Here is a 15,407-nt window from a genome sequence, read left to right as displayed (position 1 = left end):
CCAACGCTGACCTGCGGGACCAAAGTGAAGCGATTGAAGCGACTGGAAACAAATATATATATCTTCAGATTGGAAGGCACCTTTATGGATCTCACTGTAAATATCTAGGAATATCTGTAATACCTTAACGGCTGGGGCGGCGGAGGGGGCAGGCGAGGAACCTGTTTGTGGAACCGGGGAACGAGCCGGGTCTTCTTTCTCCTTCTGTTGCTGCTGCTACAATGAAAGACGAGGCAGAAAAGAGGAGGGAGTGGATCCCAACATAACAAAGAATATAAGATAAGGCCAAAGGAAGTAGAGTAGGATGACACTGATCTTGATAATGACCAGAGGGAGATTTGTTTGTGGCTTTGTGTCTGTAATATCTGATCTAACAAACACCAACAGATTTAGCAAACTCACACAGTGAAAGGCTATTCTCCGGGTGCTGGGTTAGTCTAAATAGCTGATCGACAAGCTCATAACGCATTGCAATGTGACAAGTTGTGAGCTTGTAGACCTGCTATTTATTAAAAAATTTTAGCATTAGAATAATTGTAATAAGACAATGTTTCAGCTCTAAACCCAAATTACAATCTCAAGCCTACTACTGCCATTCAAAAGAACAAAATAAATAGTGGTAAAAAGTAAAACTAAACAATCTTTCGCTCACCTTGGGTCTTGCTGGAGATGGCCTGGGCCTCTTCTTCACTTCGATCCAGGACTCAGAGTCCAGGTCAGGGAGGCTGGCGGACAGGCCTTTGGGCATGGACTTCAGGTTGGAGGTGTCCGAGTCCATCTTGGTCTGCTGCGGACCTCCTTTGGAGGAACCTGGACCAGTCAAAGGAGGGTTAGGCCAAAACATTCACTCTCCATTCAGACCGACGACTTCACTATCGTCTGCATTACACTTCCTGGCCTTCACACATACCGTTTGCACATCGGTATTTTCGGTTGCCAATTTTGTGTCTTGTAAATCATTGGCCTTTCTCATGTCTCTTGACCGAAAACAAATCCTGGTCCATAAGCTAGGCCAACATGTGGTACCTATAAGATCACAATTCACTTTGGTATTAATTGTTTTAGGGTCCATATAAATACTAGAAAATAATGTTTTAGACAATCATTGGTTTTGACAAGCCTCACAGTAACCACACAGCAGGTTTGTATGCAGTTTGTTGTTGACTAGCTCTCTGATCAATGGATCAACACGGATCCATTACTCTGCGGACTGGGTTCCCTGTCAAGACTGTAAACGGCTTATATCAATTTCAAGTCAATATTATGGCCCTTCCTCTGGTAAAAGATGGAAATGTTAATTTGAGTTGAGAAAACAACACTATACATACACCCCGATAAAAAGACATTATCTCAGTGGTTCATGTTTATTTTTCTACAGCACAATGTAAACATCATTTGAACATCATTCAGTGCACAGCACTCCATGAAGTCTGTAGGCTGATGATGTCCGTTTTGTGTTGACATTCCACTACATAGTTCAGACAGCACTTGCTTTTTTGTGAGGGTAGGCAGGCAGACACTGATGGGTGTCACCATGCAACCTCTGGGACAGGGCAGATCATCCACTGTCATTTCTTTTGTTGATAGCCTACTGCTGCAGACAGAATAAACATGATTTACATAAACATGACGTTTGCGATGATGATGATGATGATGATCGTTTGTTAAATATGTGAATGAGAGAGGCAGAATTCTACATTTTATGCATGGCATGGTCTGTTCAGATACAGCGAAAGTATTTGTCATTCTTTGCTTTGCCTTTACTTTAAGTCTATCTAAATGTTTCCATTGCGCTCGGACTCCCTTTAGTGACGCCGTATTACTACTGACTGCTCTCCGTGCTCCAGCTCAGAAGCCTCTAGAAAGTGGACCTTTCTTTTAACTCAGAGCCGATCGCGAGACCGGAAGTGGAATGCGACAACACACGCAGTAGTAGTAACATTTGTAACATCCGGTCACGGGTTTTGGCTATTCAAAATAAGGGTTGAACAGGGGAAAATCCTGGCAGTACGAGGTGAATTAATTAATTAATCTTGGCAGGTAAGTTACGATAAGTACAGTGGAGATTGACAGGAAACGGTGAGAGTCGGGGACATGAAGCAAAGGTCCTGTAGGGTTCTGGAATCGAACCCAGGACTTGTTGTCACCGTCAGGCTGCATCAGAGCAAAAATAAAAGTTACATCCCTTTTTTGTGCGTTTTTCAAATATCTTTTGACACAGAATCATATGTTTTGTGGTCACGTTTCACCAGGACCCTGGACGGCTTCGTTCCAGGCTTAAAATAATGAATATAATGAATGAATGGGCTTTTTTTGTGTGTTTTTTTGTGGCTTTCGCCTTTATTTTATATTTTTTATGGAGGGACAGACAGTAGGCTGACAGGAAATGGGGAGAGAGATGGGGGGGATGACATGCAGTAAAGTTCGTTGGGATCGGGAGTCGAACCCGCGGCACACTGCCAGACTGGATTACCAGCCAAGGTGCCTGGACCGCTAAGCCACGGCCCAGGCCATGAATGGGCTTTTTACCTGTGGAACCAGAGCCGGTAAACAAAATGGCCACCACTGCTATGCTCTAAATATGGTTTCTCAGTAGTTCCGTTACCGTAGTGCTGATTAGACAAGTTGAACAAAAACAATTCTATTCTTTTTAACGTTTCACAGCTCAGTAGTTATCTATGTGTGCTGCTGTGTGTCAATGTTGAGATCAGAGTTGTTGTAGTTCTCTCCATTGGTTTTCAGTCAGAGAAGAGACATGTGAAACTCATCATTTCTACTGCACTGCATTTCTATGTTGCACACTGTGATTGGGATCATCGTCATTGCAAAATGGAGAAATGTCCTATTGCTACTGCCATGCATTCATTTAACCCATTTTGGGTGGGAACCCCAAGCATTATGTTATAATATAGCTATTGAAAAATAGCAGATCTACAATCTCATAGCACGCCACCGAGTGGCGCGCTACAAGCTTGTAGGTCTGCTATTTTAGAAAAATCGAAGAACGACTGACGTAGAAACATAGCTTTTTCAGAAAACTGTCAGGATGTAGAAGACACTTTTAGAATCTGATCTCAGGTCAGAATGGGTTCATTGAACACACTTTTGTTTTGTTTTTTGCAATATAGTGCCAAACAATCTCCTGTTCTGTCCAGCCATTTCTTCCATCCATGCCCGACATCTAGGTCCATCCATGCTCTACTCAGTCTATCAAAATGTTCACGTTGCACTAAGACGTCCTGTGGGACCCCGTCCCCCTGGGGATGCTCATCCTTTAGTGACGGTCATGACCACAGCTCTCCGTTCTCTGTCAACTCTAAACCACAACAGGTCTTCATTTAAAAATGCTACCTCATACTGCCTGTGTGAGAGTACCACTCTCACACGCTTTCGCACCACATTAGCACATGCTGCTTCGCCCCGGAGACGTCATTTCAAACTCAACTCTAGTCTATATCATCAGTTATTCGACAATAAATCAGCTTTTTATTCTGTTGTGTTATTTTTTGGCTTTTCAGCTTTTTATTCTCAGTAATTGTTTAGATTTATTTTGGCTAAGGTGTGTTTATCACACATGATCGTAGACTTTTGTTACGTTTTGCTATGAGCCCAATTAATCAATTTCGTACCTGCGCAGTGCGCACTTTGACCAAGAATTGCGTTATTTGCTAAGCAAAAAGCATGCACGTATGCATGTTTGCCACCTGGATATGGCACTGATGAGCTGCGCTTTGAGCGTTTACTGCGCTTTGCGTGGTTACCTGCGGTCTGGTCGCTCATCTGTCTGGGAACGAACTCGGGACAGTTGATGAGCTGGGAGAAGTCTGTCTGGTGGTCGGCGCCGGGCATCATCAGGCCAGGCAGCGGCCATTTATCTGGTTCCACCTTACGGCGGATCTTCATGTCGATAATCTCCACCTCCTTACTGTCCTTCAAGGCCTGGAAACGCAGAATAGAATGCATGGGGTTAAAGGAATGGCAATGTCCACACCTGAACTTTTTGCTGCCTCCTGGGTTGAAATGACTACTACTCACTTTCAATAATGTATGTAGCATACAGCAGAATAATAGAATATTAGTGTATGTATATACGTACATATTAATGGTCCAATTAACATTACGAAATATGCCAACAAGCTTCCAGTGGACATTTCATAGTAACCGTAGTGCCAATCAAAAAAAGCTTTTCACTATTTCACAGGTGTAAAAAAAAACAAAAAAATGTGCGCTGCTCTGTGTAAATGCTGAGATCAGAGTTGTTGTAGTTCTCTCCATTGCTTTTCAGTCAGAGAAGAGACATGTGAAACTCATCATTTCTACTGCACATTTTTCTGTAGATGTGATTGGGATCTGTGATTGCAAAACGGAGTCATTTCTTCATGCTACTATCAATTGCAGAAACATCATTAACGGCATCCAACAGTCATTTTTTCCAGAGCGACTTACAGTAAGCAAGGTTAACACGAGATAATACATCAAATGCATTGAAATAGTAGTCTAGCATCATAGGTAAAACAAGAACCTGTCATCAGTCTAAACTCTAAAGATTATAATATCCTAAAATAAGTGAGCTGTACATTGAAACTATACAAACTATAGGATGCCAGGTCAGCAAATTAACCATATCTAAAATAATTAAATTTTATCTTTTGCATAAGCCTGCAAGGTCGCCAGGGCTAGGGCAAGTTCTATGGGTTAAGGTGGATATAGGAAATATAGGGGGGGGAAAAGCATTAAAAGAATCGGGACAGCATCTGTGTCTTTTTCAGAATCGGCCTCAGGTCTAAGTCTAGTTCAACGAAGACCAAACTGACCAAGTAATCGAACACTTTTGCTATTTATTAAAAAAACGAAATAGCTGGGAGGGAGTGGAGTGTTTACCTCCAGGATGAGGCGGACGTCGGTGGTGAGGGCCTGGACTCGGTGGAAGCTGGCGATGAGGGAGATGGGCAGGAAGCCTTCGTCGTCCATCTTCCTCCGAAGGAAGAAGTCACGCTCCAGGTTGTCCAGGCTGAAGTAGTACTCACTACAAGAGGACAGGACATTGTTGTTATCATCAGGGGCGGCAGTGGCTCAGGGGTAGAGTGGCTGGATGGGAACCGCAAGGTTGCCAGTTCGAACCCGGGCTCCCCCAGAGTTGGTGTCGAAGTGTCCTTGAGCAAGACACTGAACCCCTAATTGCTCCTGATGTGTTGATTGGTGCCTTGCATGGTTTCTGCTGCCATCGGTGTGTGAATGGGTGAATGTAATGCACAACCTATGTAAAGCGCCTTGGATAAAGGCGCTATATAAATGCACCATTTACCATTTTCATTATTAATATATTAGTAGTAGTATTATGTTTAAAACATAGTTCTAAACAAACTCGAAAGGCCCTGAACAAGGGAAAAGCAGGCACATATAGAATAATTTCTTAAAAAAAATAAAAAAAATTAACAGTTAAACAGAAGTTGAATTTATGAACAAAGAAAAAGTTGAGTTAACATTATGTTATAATTTAGCTATTGAAAAATAGCAGATCTACAAGCTCTTTGTAGAGTTTTGAGGTCAGGCCTAAATGGGTTAAAAAGAAAGAGAGCGCCCTGCAGTAGAACTATGAACTCTAAATATATTGTGTCAGTTGCTGCAAAGGGGGACGGGACGGGGACGACACATACATCTGTCTCTTGATGTAGTCTTTGAGCAGGTCCTGGTCCACAGAGAACAGGTCGTTGCTGCTCAGGTTATCGTAGTAGTAGGTCACTGTGCTGTTGAACTTCTGGCCGTAAGCACCATCTTTCCCCTCGTAGGACTTGTAGCCATAGTGGTACTCATAGTGACCTGGAAGGAGAGATGACAGGACGGTCAGTCAGAGAGACAGACAAAGGCACTAGTAGAATAAATGGATTAGGGCTGCAACAGTAACTACGGAACGATTATTCCTTCAATTATGTTTTCAGCTAATTGGGTAATCGAGAAGCACGTCGACAAACTTGGATTCAAATTAATTGATTTATACCGTATTTATACTTAATCCGTCACAAAAGGGACGCCATTGAGATATCATAAATCACCGATTATCACTATTTTTGTTGTGTTTCATAATCGATTCAATTGAATCAATTATGAAACAATCAATTTTACACATTTATTTACTGCCTATATCTGAGTCAGGTGAATGAAGAGAAAACCGCTAAAAGAGACTGTGAAAGAAGAGAGTGACAGGGATAGTAAGATTGAGAAAACATGGAGGATGAGTGAAGCCCAACACACACCGTCTGTGAAGCGGGAGTGCAGACACTCTCCCATGAATCAGTGCTGCGCCACACGGGTGGGACAACGCATGTGACACATTTACAGCACAGTTTACACTCGCTTAAAGTGTGGTGTGCTTCTTCAACACCGTGAATGAGAGAGAGAGAGAGTGTGAGTGTGTGTGTGTGTGTGTGTGTGTGCGGGTGTGTGTGCGGGTGTGTGTGCAGTGTGCATACAGGATGAAGTATGCATAGGAGACAGAAAAGACAGAAAGTCTGTGTTTAAAGTTAATTTGTGGAGCGTTATATTGTCCCCCTGGGGCACATTCCTACCGTAAGCGACTCACCACCACACAGTGTGGAGGAGGAGAGAAGAGCCTCCTAACTCTCAGCTGCACTTACTGTATCTCTCTCTCAACCGCCTCCCTCTCTCTTATTCTATCTCTGGTCGTCACACACCCCCCCCCCCCCCCCCCCACCTCATGGCCTCGTGTAATGTGTTCTTATGTCCTATGTTGTGTCTGTATGAGCATTTATGATTTGGATTCAGTCTGCCATATTTGTCTATTTTTACTGTACATTTAAGGGCAATGAAGAATAAATTAAAAGAAAAGAACAGAGAAATTTTTTTGTTGAATATCAAAAACAACTGTAGAAAACAAAAGGTCCATTTAGCCTCCTTTCTGAGTAAAGGGAAGTTACTTCCAAGTTAGACAGAAAAGTATGCACGCCAAAGCTAACACGTCTCTCTCTCCCCTCCCGGCTCCAAGGCACACGGGACCCAAAGCTCTCCTCATAACACCACCGCTACGGAGTTTATTTCACTGCTTATGTTTTCACTGTGGTTATTGCCTCAGCAGGGGTCCAGATCAGGCCGAGAATATACACAATCACAACCACAGTTAGAGGGTAGGGAATAAATAAATGAAGAGATATGCTGGATCTATATAGCACAAAGAAGGGTTATCGTATCGATATCTTTTTGAGTGGTGCAACCACTCCTATAGACAGCTATGTGTGTGGCTGTGTCCCTGCCTGGGTCTGTCCATGGCTGTGTCCAGCACAAAAATAGCGTTATAGCGTTTGTTCACCACCAAGTGTCACTGTTACACAGCCTAACACGCAGACACACACAGGTCAGGGAGGAGGGCTTGCCTTGTACAGTACAGTACAGTACAGTACAGTACAGTACAGTACAGAACAGTACAGTACAGTACAGTACAGTACAGTACAGTACAGTACAGTACAGTACAGTACAGTACAGTACAGTACAGTACAGAACAGAACATTTTATTGGGTCCCTAATCTCAATTTATTATTGCCTTATAGCTGGTTAACCCACTTAAATCCTATACTGTATACTTAGTTGACCAGGATTCTCCAGGGCAAGTGTTTATAGAATATTATTATTTAAATAGTACCCCAGATATACTCTTTGGGATACAGTGACACGGGGGGAAATGTATTATCATTTTTGCTCCTTTTATTGTTTATTTGTTTTAAAGAAAGAAAATATTAACTGACTTTCCAATCATCCACATTGTATGTGGCTGCTTGCGATGTGTGAATTGGAAAGTGAGTTAATATTTTCTTTCTTTCAAAACGCACAAGAAAAGGAGGAAAATGATACGCCTTTCATGTGGAAGGTTGTGGGTTCGAACCCTGCCCGGGGCCGACGTCAACAAGGGCACTCAACAGGTTCCTAACGCCAAATGAAATGGTTTCTGAGCCAAGTCTCCTGAGGAGGCGCGTCTGAAGCCTGTCCTGGACGGGGTATCCTGACGTAAAATAATCTAATCCATGTGGCTGCTTGGGCAATTGGTTCAAAACACAAACCTGGGTTTGCACAGGGGGAACATCATGTTCCTTCTCACGTTTGATTTCTTGACTGAGCTTCCTGTACGTTTTAGTTCCGCCGTCTTCATAATCTCAATATTAACATTAGAGGAAAGTCCAAATGTCAGGCATGTGTGCTGCTGTGTTTCAACGCTGAGATCAGAGTTGATGTACTTCTCTCCATTGGTTTGCAGTCAGAGAAGAGACATGTGAAAGTGAAACTCATCACTTCTACAGCGTTCGGGCTACTGGCTTTTACGCGGAGTAAAAAGCATGATTAATGTATAATATGCAATTATGCAGCAACTATACACATATACTGTATGTATACTTTATAACCGGTTGCACTATAGGCTACTATAAGCTGTCAATATGCATGATGCCACTACTCCAATTCCTGTATATCCATTTTACTCTCTCTTTACCAACTTAGGCTTTCAAATCTGTCTTTTTTTGTCTTGAAGAATAGAATATAATACAGAATAGTTTAAATAAAAATAATACAAAAAAAAAAAACATGTCTTTGATGTTTTGGAACTAAAACAACTGGTGGGATTGAAATACAGACTAAGTCTCCGTAAGAGAGAGAGGGGGAGGGAGGGAGAGAGAGAGAGAGAGAGAGAGAGAGAGAGAGAGAGAGAGAGTGTGTGTGTGTGTGTGTGTCTGAGAGTGTGTGTGTCTGAGTGTGTGTGTGTGTGTGTGTGTGCCTGCGTGCGTGCGTGAAGACATACCTCGGCCACCTCGGCCGCCGCGCCCCCGGCCCCTCCCTCTTCCGCGGCCGCGACCTCTGAACCCGCCGCGGAACGGCGCTCCCTCGCTCTTCACGCTCGACACCTCGTCGTGGTCGTCGCGCCAGTCGCGCTCCACCCGCTCGTACTTCTGACTGTGCCAGTCTGGGACACACAACCACAACAACCAGTTAGAAACAAGCTACCAAAAGGCTCGTCGTGAGAACTAGAAAGGTTTTGGAGGATGACACACATGTGCTGTGTGCATGTACTGTACACGCATGCATGCAGCCATTTCTCCATAACCCATTCTGACCTGAGATCAGATTCATACGAGGTTTCCACTGGACACACACTGGTCTGATTAACCCATTCTGACCTGAGATCAGATTCATACGAGGTTTCCACTGGACACACACTGGTCTGATTAACCCATTCTGACCTGAGATCAGATTCTAAAAATGTCAGTCGCTCTTCGATTTTTCAAAAATAGCAGACCTACAAGCTCGTAGCGCGCCACTCGGTGGCGCGCTATGAGCTTGTAGATCTGCTATTTTTCAATAGCTAAAGCATAACATGATGCTAACACCAAAATGGGTTCCCGTACAGAATGGGTTAAAGGACAACTTTAGTTTTTTTCAACCAACGTTCATGTTTTAGGTTGTTATTAGAGAAAGTAAAAGATGAGTGTTAATATTTTTTCATTCGCTGCTTCCTTTCGTTTTAGGGATTTTAGCTGTTTTTGACAGGGGGCGGGGGCATTCGAGCATGGGGCTAAATATGTATTATTTTTACACAATATGATGGCGATTTCTTTTTTTATTATTTACTATAGTCCTACTAGACCCCAAGAAATTACATCTGCCACAAAAGATCACAGGATCTACTGAATGTGAAGGTAGCCTACTGGGGGGAAGCCACACTGTGTCATATTTCAGTTTGACACATTCAGTAGATCTCGTGATCTTTTGTGGCCAGATTTCTTGGGGTCTAGTAGGACTATAGACTGCTGAAAACGATTTACCAGACTTTTAATCAACCCCCCTTCACTGCCGAGATTGTTGTATTACCTTTAGAGCATACGCTGAATTATGTGGGCTTTTAATCCGCGAAAATCGAGCGAAAAAAGCTCCCCCAGTTTGTTATGAACGGCAGCACCACCCGCCATCTTGGTACACCCGGAAGACGCAGCACATGACCCTCCTCCATGAGGCGTTGAACCCCATTCGTTTGCATTGGCCTCAATTTCCCAGAAGCCCTAGCAGCCCACAGCATGTGACGATTTCCGGTTTCACCGTCAAAACAAATGCATCTACTCTCTTTCTCCGCGGCGAAGAAGGATTTTATTTTTATTTATTACATTACGGCGGATTAAACACATAAAACAAAAGTCGCGTATGTCCGATATGGCAGCGACATTAACCTGGAGTAATCCATTCAAAGCACGGAAACTGTTAAATAATAAAAAAAGAAATCGCTAGAAAATGTTGTAAAATAATACATATTTAGCCCCATGCTCAAAAAACTGCTAAAATCCCTAAAACGAAAGAAAGCAGCAAATGAAACAAAATTAACACATCTTTTACTTTCTCTAATAACAACCTAAAACATGAACCTTGGTTAAAAAAAACTTAAGTTGTCCTTTAAGCCCTATATACTCCGTCATACAAAGTCTACCTACCATCTACAAACTAAAAAAACTAAATGAGGAACAGTGACAGGCATGTTTTTACAAATAAATGTATGTAAATAAATTTAAACTATAAGCATTATGTAGATACATAACACTTATAGCACAACTGTTCAGAACAGTTTTGCCAATGTAAAACATTACAAAACGCTGGACTTTTTTTTAATTTATTTATATAAATGTGCCAAACAAACTTTGAGACCCATTTCTGATTTCACCATGCAATGCAAATCTGTGGGGAAAATATATTGGATTATCGACATAACTATTGAAAATATCTAACCAATATTTGGAGTTATATTGTGCAGGTAATTGTACTTTTAAGTTGATTCGTTTAAAGTCCCCCATTAAGAGCTGGCTGAATAGCAGCTGGACGTACTTATAACCAAAGATTTCATATAACCAAGTTGTTTCTGTTGATTTGGTTTTCTTCTACACTATAAATTGTGTTGGGAGAACATGTGATTTAAAAAAAAAACTGTAATGTTCATGACAATACCCATTATGTGTTTATTTTATCTTCCTTTTCAGTAATGTCTCTTCTGTGTTTCAATGCCGGGATCAGAGTTGTTGTAGTTCTCTCCATTGATATTCACTCAGAGAAGAGACATGTGAGACTCATCACTTCCACTGCACGTCGTCCACTGCGGAAGCATTTAGCGGGCACACAGTACATGGCATAATGTATATAGTTCATGTTACTGCCACCCAGACATGCCATGCTGTGGCTCAGGGTGTCGACACGGACAGGTCACCCAGAGCGAGGTGCTCATGACATGGTAGACTCACCTCGGAGGTCATTCCTGGCGTTGGGTGGCATGCGGGGGGGCTCGTTCTGCCGGCTGTTGTTCCTGGAAGCAGAGCGCTCCCGCGGGCCCTCTGACTTCACCTCGATCATTAAGGGAACCCACTTGTGCTTGTTGCCTGACGGAAGGTGATTCCACAGAAGAGACTGTGTTAGAACTCAGATTCAACTTATTGTCACTTAGATGCACGGTTTAGGTACATACATGTGGAAAAACCTGCGCTCGGCAGGTTCCAAACATGATCATAAAAACATGATAAAATAAAATACATAAAAACACTCAAAATGATGGTGTACAGATGACTTAGTTAGCTTTGTTTTCAAATATGATGCTTTGTATGGTCCCGTTAATATTAACCTTGCAGCACTTTTATCTTTTACTTTTATCTTCACTACCGGTCTCTCATCATTGTGACTCAAATGTCTTATTAACTACTTTATCCTATATAATCTGTTATGTACAATGATCCGTGAAAATATTATATAACTACAATAACTACAAATTCACAGATGCTCACCCCATAATAGAGAACGCTACGTTTCATGTGGTTTACCAAGTACACAACAGTGCCAGCCAGTCTATTAAGAGCGCTGCAATTCCTTTACTGGCCAGCAGGCTGTATCAGCAGTCTGCTTGCTGAAGGAACCGGCACTTGTGTGTGTGTGTGTGTGTGTGTGTGTGTGGGAGCAAGCGAGACAGACAGCATGTTGGGACAGCGGAAGAGGCTTGGAGTTAAAGCGACGTGGCCCTGTGCGTATCCGCTGACTGGGTAGGTACGAGGACAGAGCGAATGATTGACAAAAGAGACTAGAGGGTGAGTGGAGTGGAGGAGGGTGACTACAGAAAATGATAAAGAAGGAAGAGGGCGAGTGGAGAATGAAAGGGAAAAAGAAATGAGAATCGGAAAGGGAAAGTAAGTTTCCCTTTCTTCGTTTCCCCTTGTCATTGAGGACAACCTCTTACTCGGAAGGTCAGAAAAGACATTCAGTAGTTGGTTGACTGACGGGATCGCTAGTGGAATTTAAACCCTTCATTGCTGCCAAAACAGCTCAGCTATCAGGGTCTCCTGGTTGTTGCTATGCGGTAGGCTCAAGTTTAAAAGGTGTCCGTGTTCAATGTCAAGTGCAGAGTGACACCTTGGCAACACGGTCAGTCACTGATATGCTGTCATCCACTAATTGTCTGAAATATTTCTCTGCACCATTAACTTGATAATTTCACTGAGAATTGGCATACTTTGATCAACTGAACCACTGCAATAGACTGCACCCTAAACACGGCAGGTTTATTGCAAAAAAAGGGAAAAAAAGCCATGTATGAAAGAAAAAAAAAAGGTTTCAGAGAAATTGCAGATAATACTGTACCTGTGCAGTCTACTTTGAGACTTCTACAGATGTATCGCAGTCTGGCCAAACAATCGCACTCTGGGAAAACCCAGGTGAATACAAAGATGTCTGCACCAGGAAAACCCCAGGGCCATGCCCTCAGCAATGTGGTGTCCAGGGAAAGCCAGAGGTTTGAGGAGATGTGACCAATTGGAGCCCGTCTTGTTTAATTAATGTTTTATGGCAGTCGTTCTTAAAGCGCAATAAAGCGGGGTGGGGGGGATTTCCAGGGCTTCCCCGGCTAAATGGGGGAACAGTTTAACCACTCACGAACCCATTTAAAAAATACGTGATCTACAAGCTCACACACGCCGCCGCATCGCAATGAGTTGTGACCGCTTGTACAGTAGATTGAGTTGTGAGCACTTTTACATTAGATTAATTAAGATTTTATTTTGCCTATAACCAAAAAAGAATGAAGGACACCAGGTTGAAGGCTGTTATACAATTTCACCAGCTCAGATTGTACGATTCTCTCAACCCGCCGATTAGCAGAGACAGTTGCAGAATGCTGTAGTAAATACAATGCAGCAATAAACATCTCCTCTTATGGGGGTCTTTGCTCCTTGGCACCAAGGGGTTGTGGCTTAAATGATCAATTTGGGAGTCCTTGACATGAAGATGATTGAGAAACACTGTGCTAATGTAGGGAGAGCAACGCAGGTCCAGCCTCAGTACAGAGAGTGGTCTGCTGAGTTGCATCGCCCAGCTGCTGTGCGGTGTGGTTTAAACCAGAGATCTATAGGTTGTAGAAACTGGCTCTGAACACACCACAGGATGCCTAAAGCGTAAAAAAGTGAGTTACGGAAGTGGACTGAAGTGGACTTCATTTCATTATTACAGGTACAAAAAACCCCATAAAAACACTCGTTAGCTTTGTTTTCAAATATGATGCTTTGTATGGTCCCGTTAATATTAACCTTGCAGCAATATTTTAAAAAGATCCATCATTAGTCCTCATGATAGGATTAACTAAAGGTACACAGTGACCTCTAGGCAAGCAACCTGCAAAGATCGATGATTGAGAGTACATTGTTTGAATTAATTAAACGCTCTTCCGCCACCTCGCCCAAAAACAGACTTTTATCTTCACTACCGGTCTCTCATCATTGTGACTCAAATGTCTTATTAACTACTTTATCCTATATAATCTGTTATGTACGATTATCCGTGAAAATATATATGATGGGAATATTTCACAGTCAGTTGACGAGGATGCCGAACATGTATGTTTAGATTTCTGTGGTCAAGGGACGGGATACTGAAATACGTGAATCTTGGAGATTAACCGAGGCTATCCATGATTTAATGGATTAAGCGTTAAGCGTTTTTTAATGATGGATAAACGTAATAATCACCTTTCTTCTTCTGTCCGTTCTTCTGGGAGTCTTCATCGCCGTTCTTCTCCTCCCCCGAGTCATCTGACTTGGTGGCCTTCAGGTTCTCCTTGCTCTCCTCATTACTCTCTCTCTTCTCCTTGGGCTCCTTCTTGACCGAGGACCTTTTAGGGGCCTGGAGAAGGAGGGGGGGGGGGGGGGGTCATAGAGAATATTTCTTTTTCCACAAATGCCAGTATAGACTTACGCAGCGGGGGCCTAATAATCGCTGGAGTGCCGGTGGAGAATGCATCACATATACACTCAATCACACCCATGACAAGAACAATGCTCCTTTGACATTCACATGGTGGCCATTTTGCACTTGCATCGTACCTCACCCACCGTGTATACTAGAAGAGCTAAATTCCCGCCGTGTGAACTGTGAGTGTGAATGTGATTAATTATACGGTAGCCAACACTTACTGTAGATTTAGAGCTCAAAATTTGGGCCAATAGCATAATAAAATGTGTTGTTATCCGTTTGTCACCAGTTTGTGGTAACTCCATGTGACCATGCACTTTATATTCCTATCTGTGTACGCCTGACACTGGGTATTGGCTCAGACTAGAAGCGCTCTCGCAATATTATCAGCTGTGAAACAAATAAAAGGTGTCTATAAATATATAGGTGACAGACATAGATGGAATGAATGGGGCCAATAACGGTAGAGATGAGGCCATTCAGGCCAACTTTTCCCCGCATGAGTTGAGCCCGATTCATACTTCACCGTACACCCATGTTGCTCTACGAAAATAGCCTCTCTCTAAGCTCACAAAGCCCAAATGTCAAGCATGTGTACGTGCTGATCAGAGTTGTTGTAGTTCTCTCCAATGGTTTGCAGTCAGAGAAGAGACATGTGAATCTCATCACCTCTACAGCGGGTCTGACTAACGATGGCTAATGTCTTTAGCGCGTGCCACGGTGATCAAATCGGACCGTGTTTTTATTATGTTGACAAAAATGTGAATGCCAGAACATTTACATGTGACGATGTTGCCTACCAGGGGAAATGTTTGAAGCACTGCACAAATACATAACTAAAATACTGTGATGTGTTGTGAGCGTGTAGATTCACAACAGAGTATAAATTAAGCATTACAGGTATGGTATGTAGCCTAGATATCCTGAGGGGGTGGGTGGGTATGACACAATGACTGATGGGGACTAAATTATAGATTTACCAGGTGGTTATCATCACTTTCATTAAGATTCTCTTTGATCCAATCGCATCAATGTGACCCGACTGCAGCACAGAGGCCACACAGGACAATTCGAGAAACTTTCCGCAAACAAGCCTAAAAACTTTAGTCTTAACACACACGCATAATAGGGCACAGAGGAGCTCCCCG

The 15,407-nt window shown here is 42.8% G+C and overlaps 1 protein-coding gene across 3 annotated transcripts in view; it reads right to left on the bottom strand.

Moving 5' to 3' along the window:
- larp1 (La ribonucleoprotein 1, translational regulator) overlaps window positions 1-15,407 on the bottom strand; it is a 67,581-nt gene that overhangs the window by 9,715 nt on the left and 42,459 nt on the right. For 2 of the 3 annotated variants that reach the window (XM_083785186.1, XM_083785188.1), the window contains 8 exons: window positions 14,037-14,190; window positions 11,277-11,411; window positions 8,801-8,962; window positions 5,658-5,820; window positions 4,882-5,026; window positions 3,762-3,939; window positions 653-810; window positions 124-216 (listed from right to left, as the gene is read on the bottom strand). In XM_083785186.1, the coding sequence (XP_083641312.1) occupies window positions 124-216; window positions 653-810; window positions 3,762-3,939; window positions 4,882-5,026; window positions 5,658-5,820; window positions 8,801-8,962; window positions 11,277-11,411; window positions 14,037-14,190 (1,188 nt within the window). The remainder of the gene's footprint in view (window positions 1-123; window positions 217-652; window positions 811-3,761; window positions 3,940-4,881; window positions 5,027-5,657; window positions 5,821-8,800; window positions 8,963-11,276; window positions 11,412-14,036; window positions 14,191-15,407) is intronic. The other variant, XM_083785187.1, reaches the window with a different exon arrangement.

The sequence above is a fragment of the Protomyctophum parallelum genome, assembly GCF_964188405.1.
Source record: "Protomyctophum parallelum genome assembly, chromosome: 1".
In the NCBI taxonomy this organism is placed as follows: domain Eukaryota; kingdom Metazoa; phylum Chordata; class Actinopteri; order Myctophiformes; family Myctophidae; genus Protomyctophum; species Protomyctophum parallelum.
The sequence above is the reverse complement of the archived record's forward strand: the minus strand, read 5'-3'. Positions and strand labels throughout refer to the sequence as shown.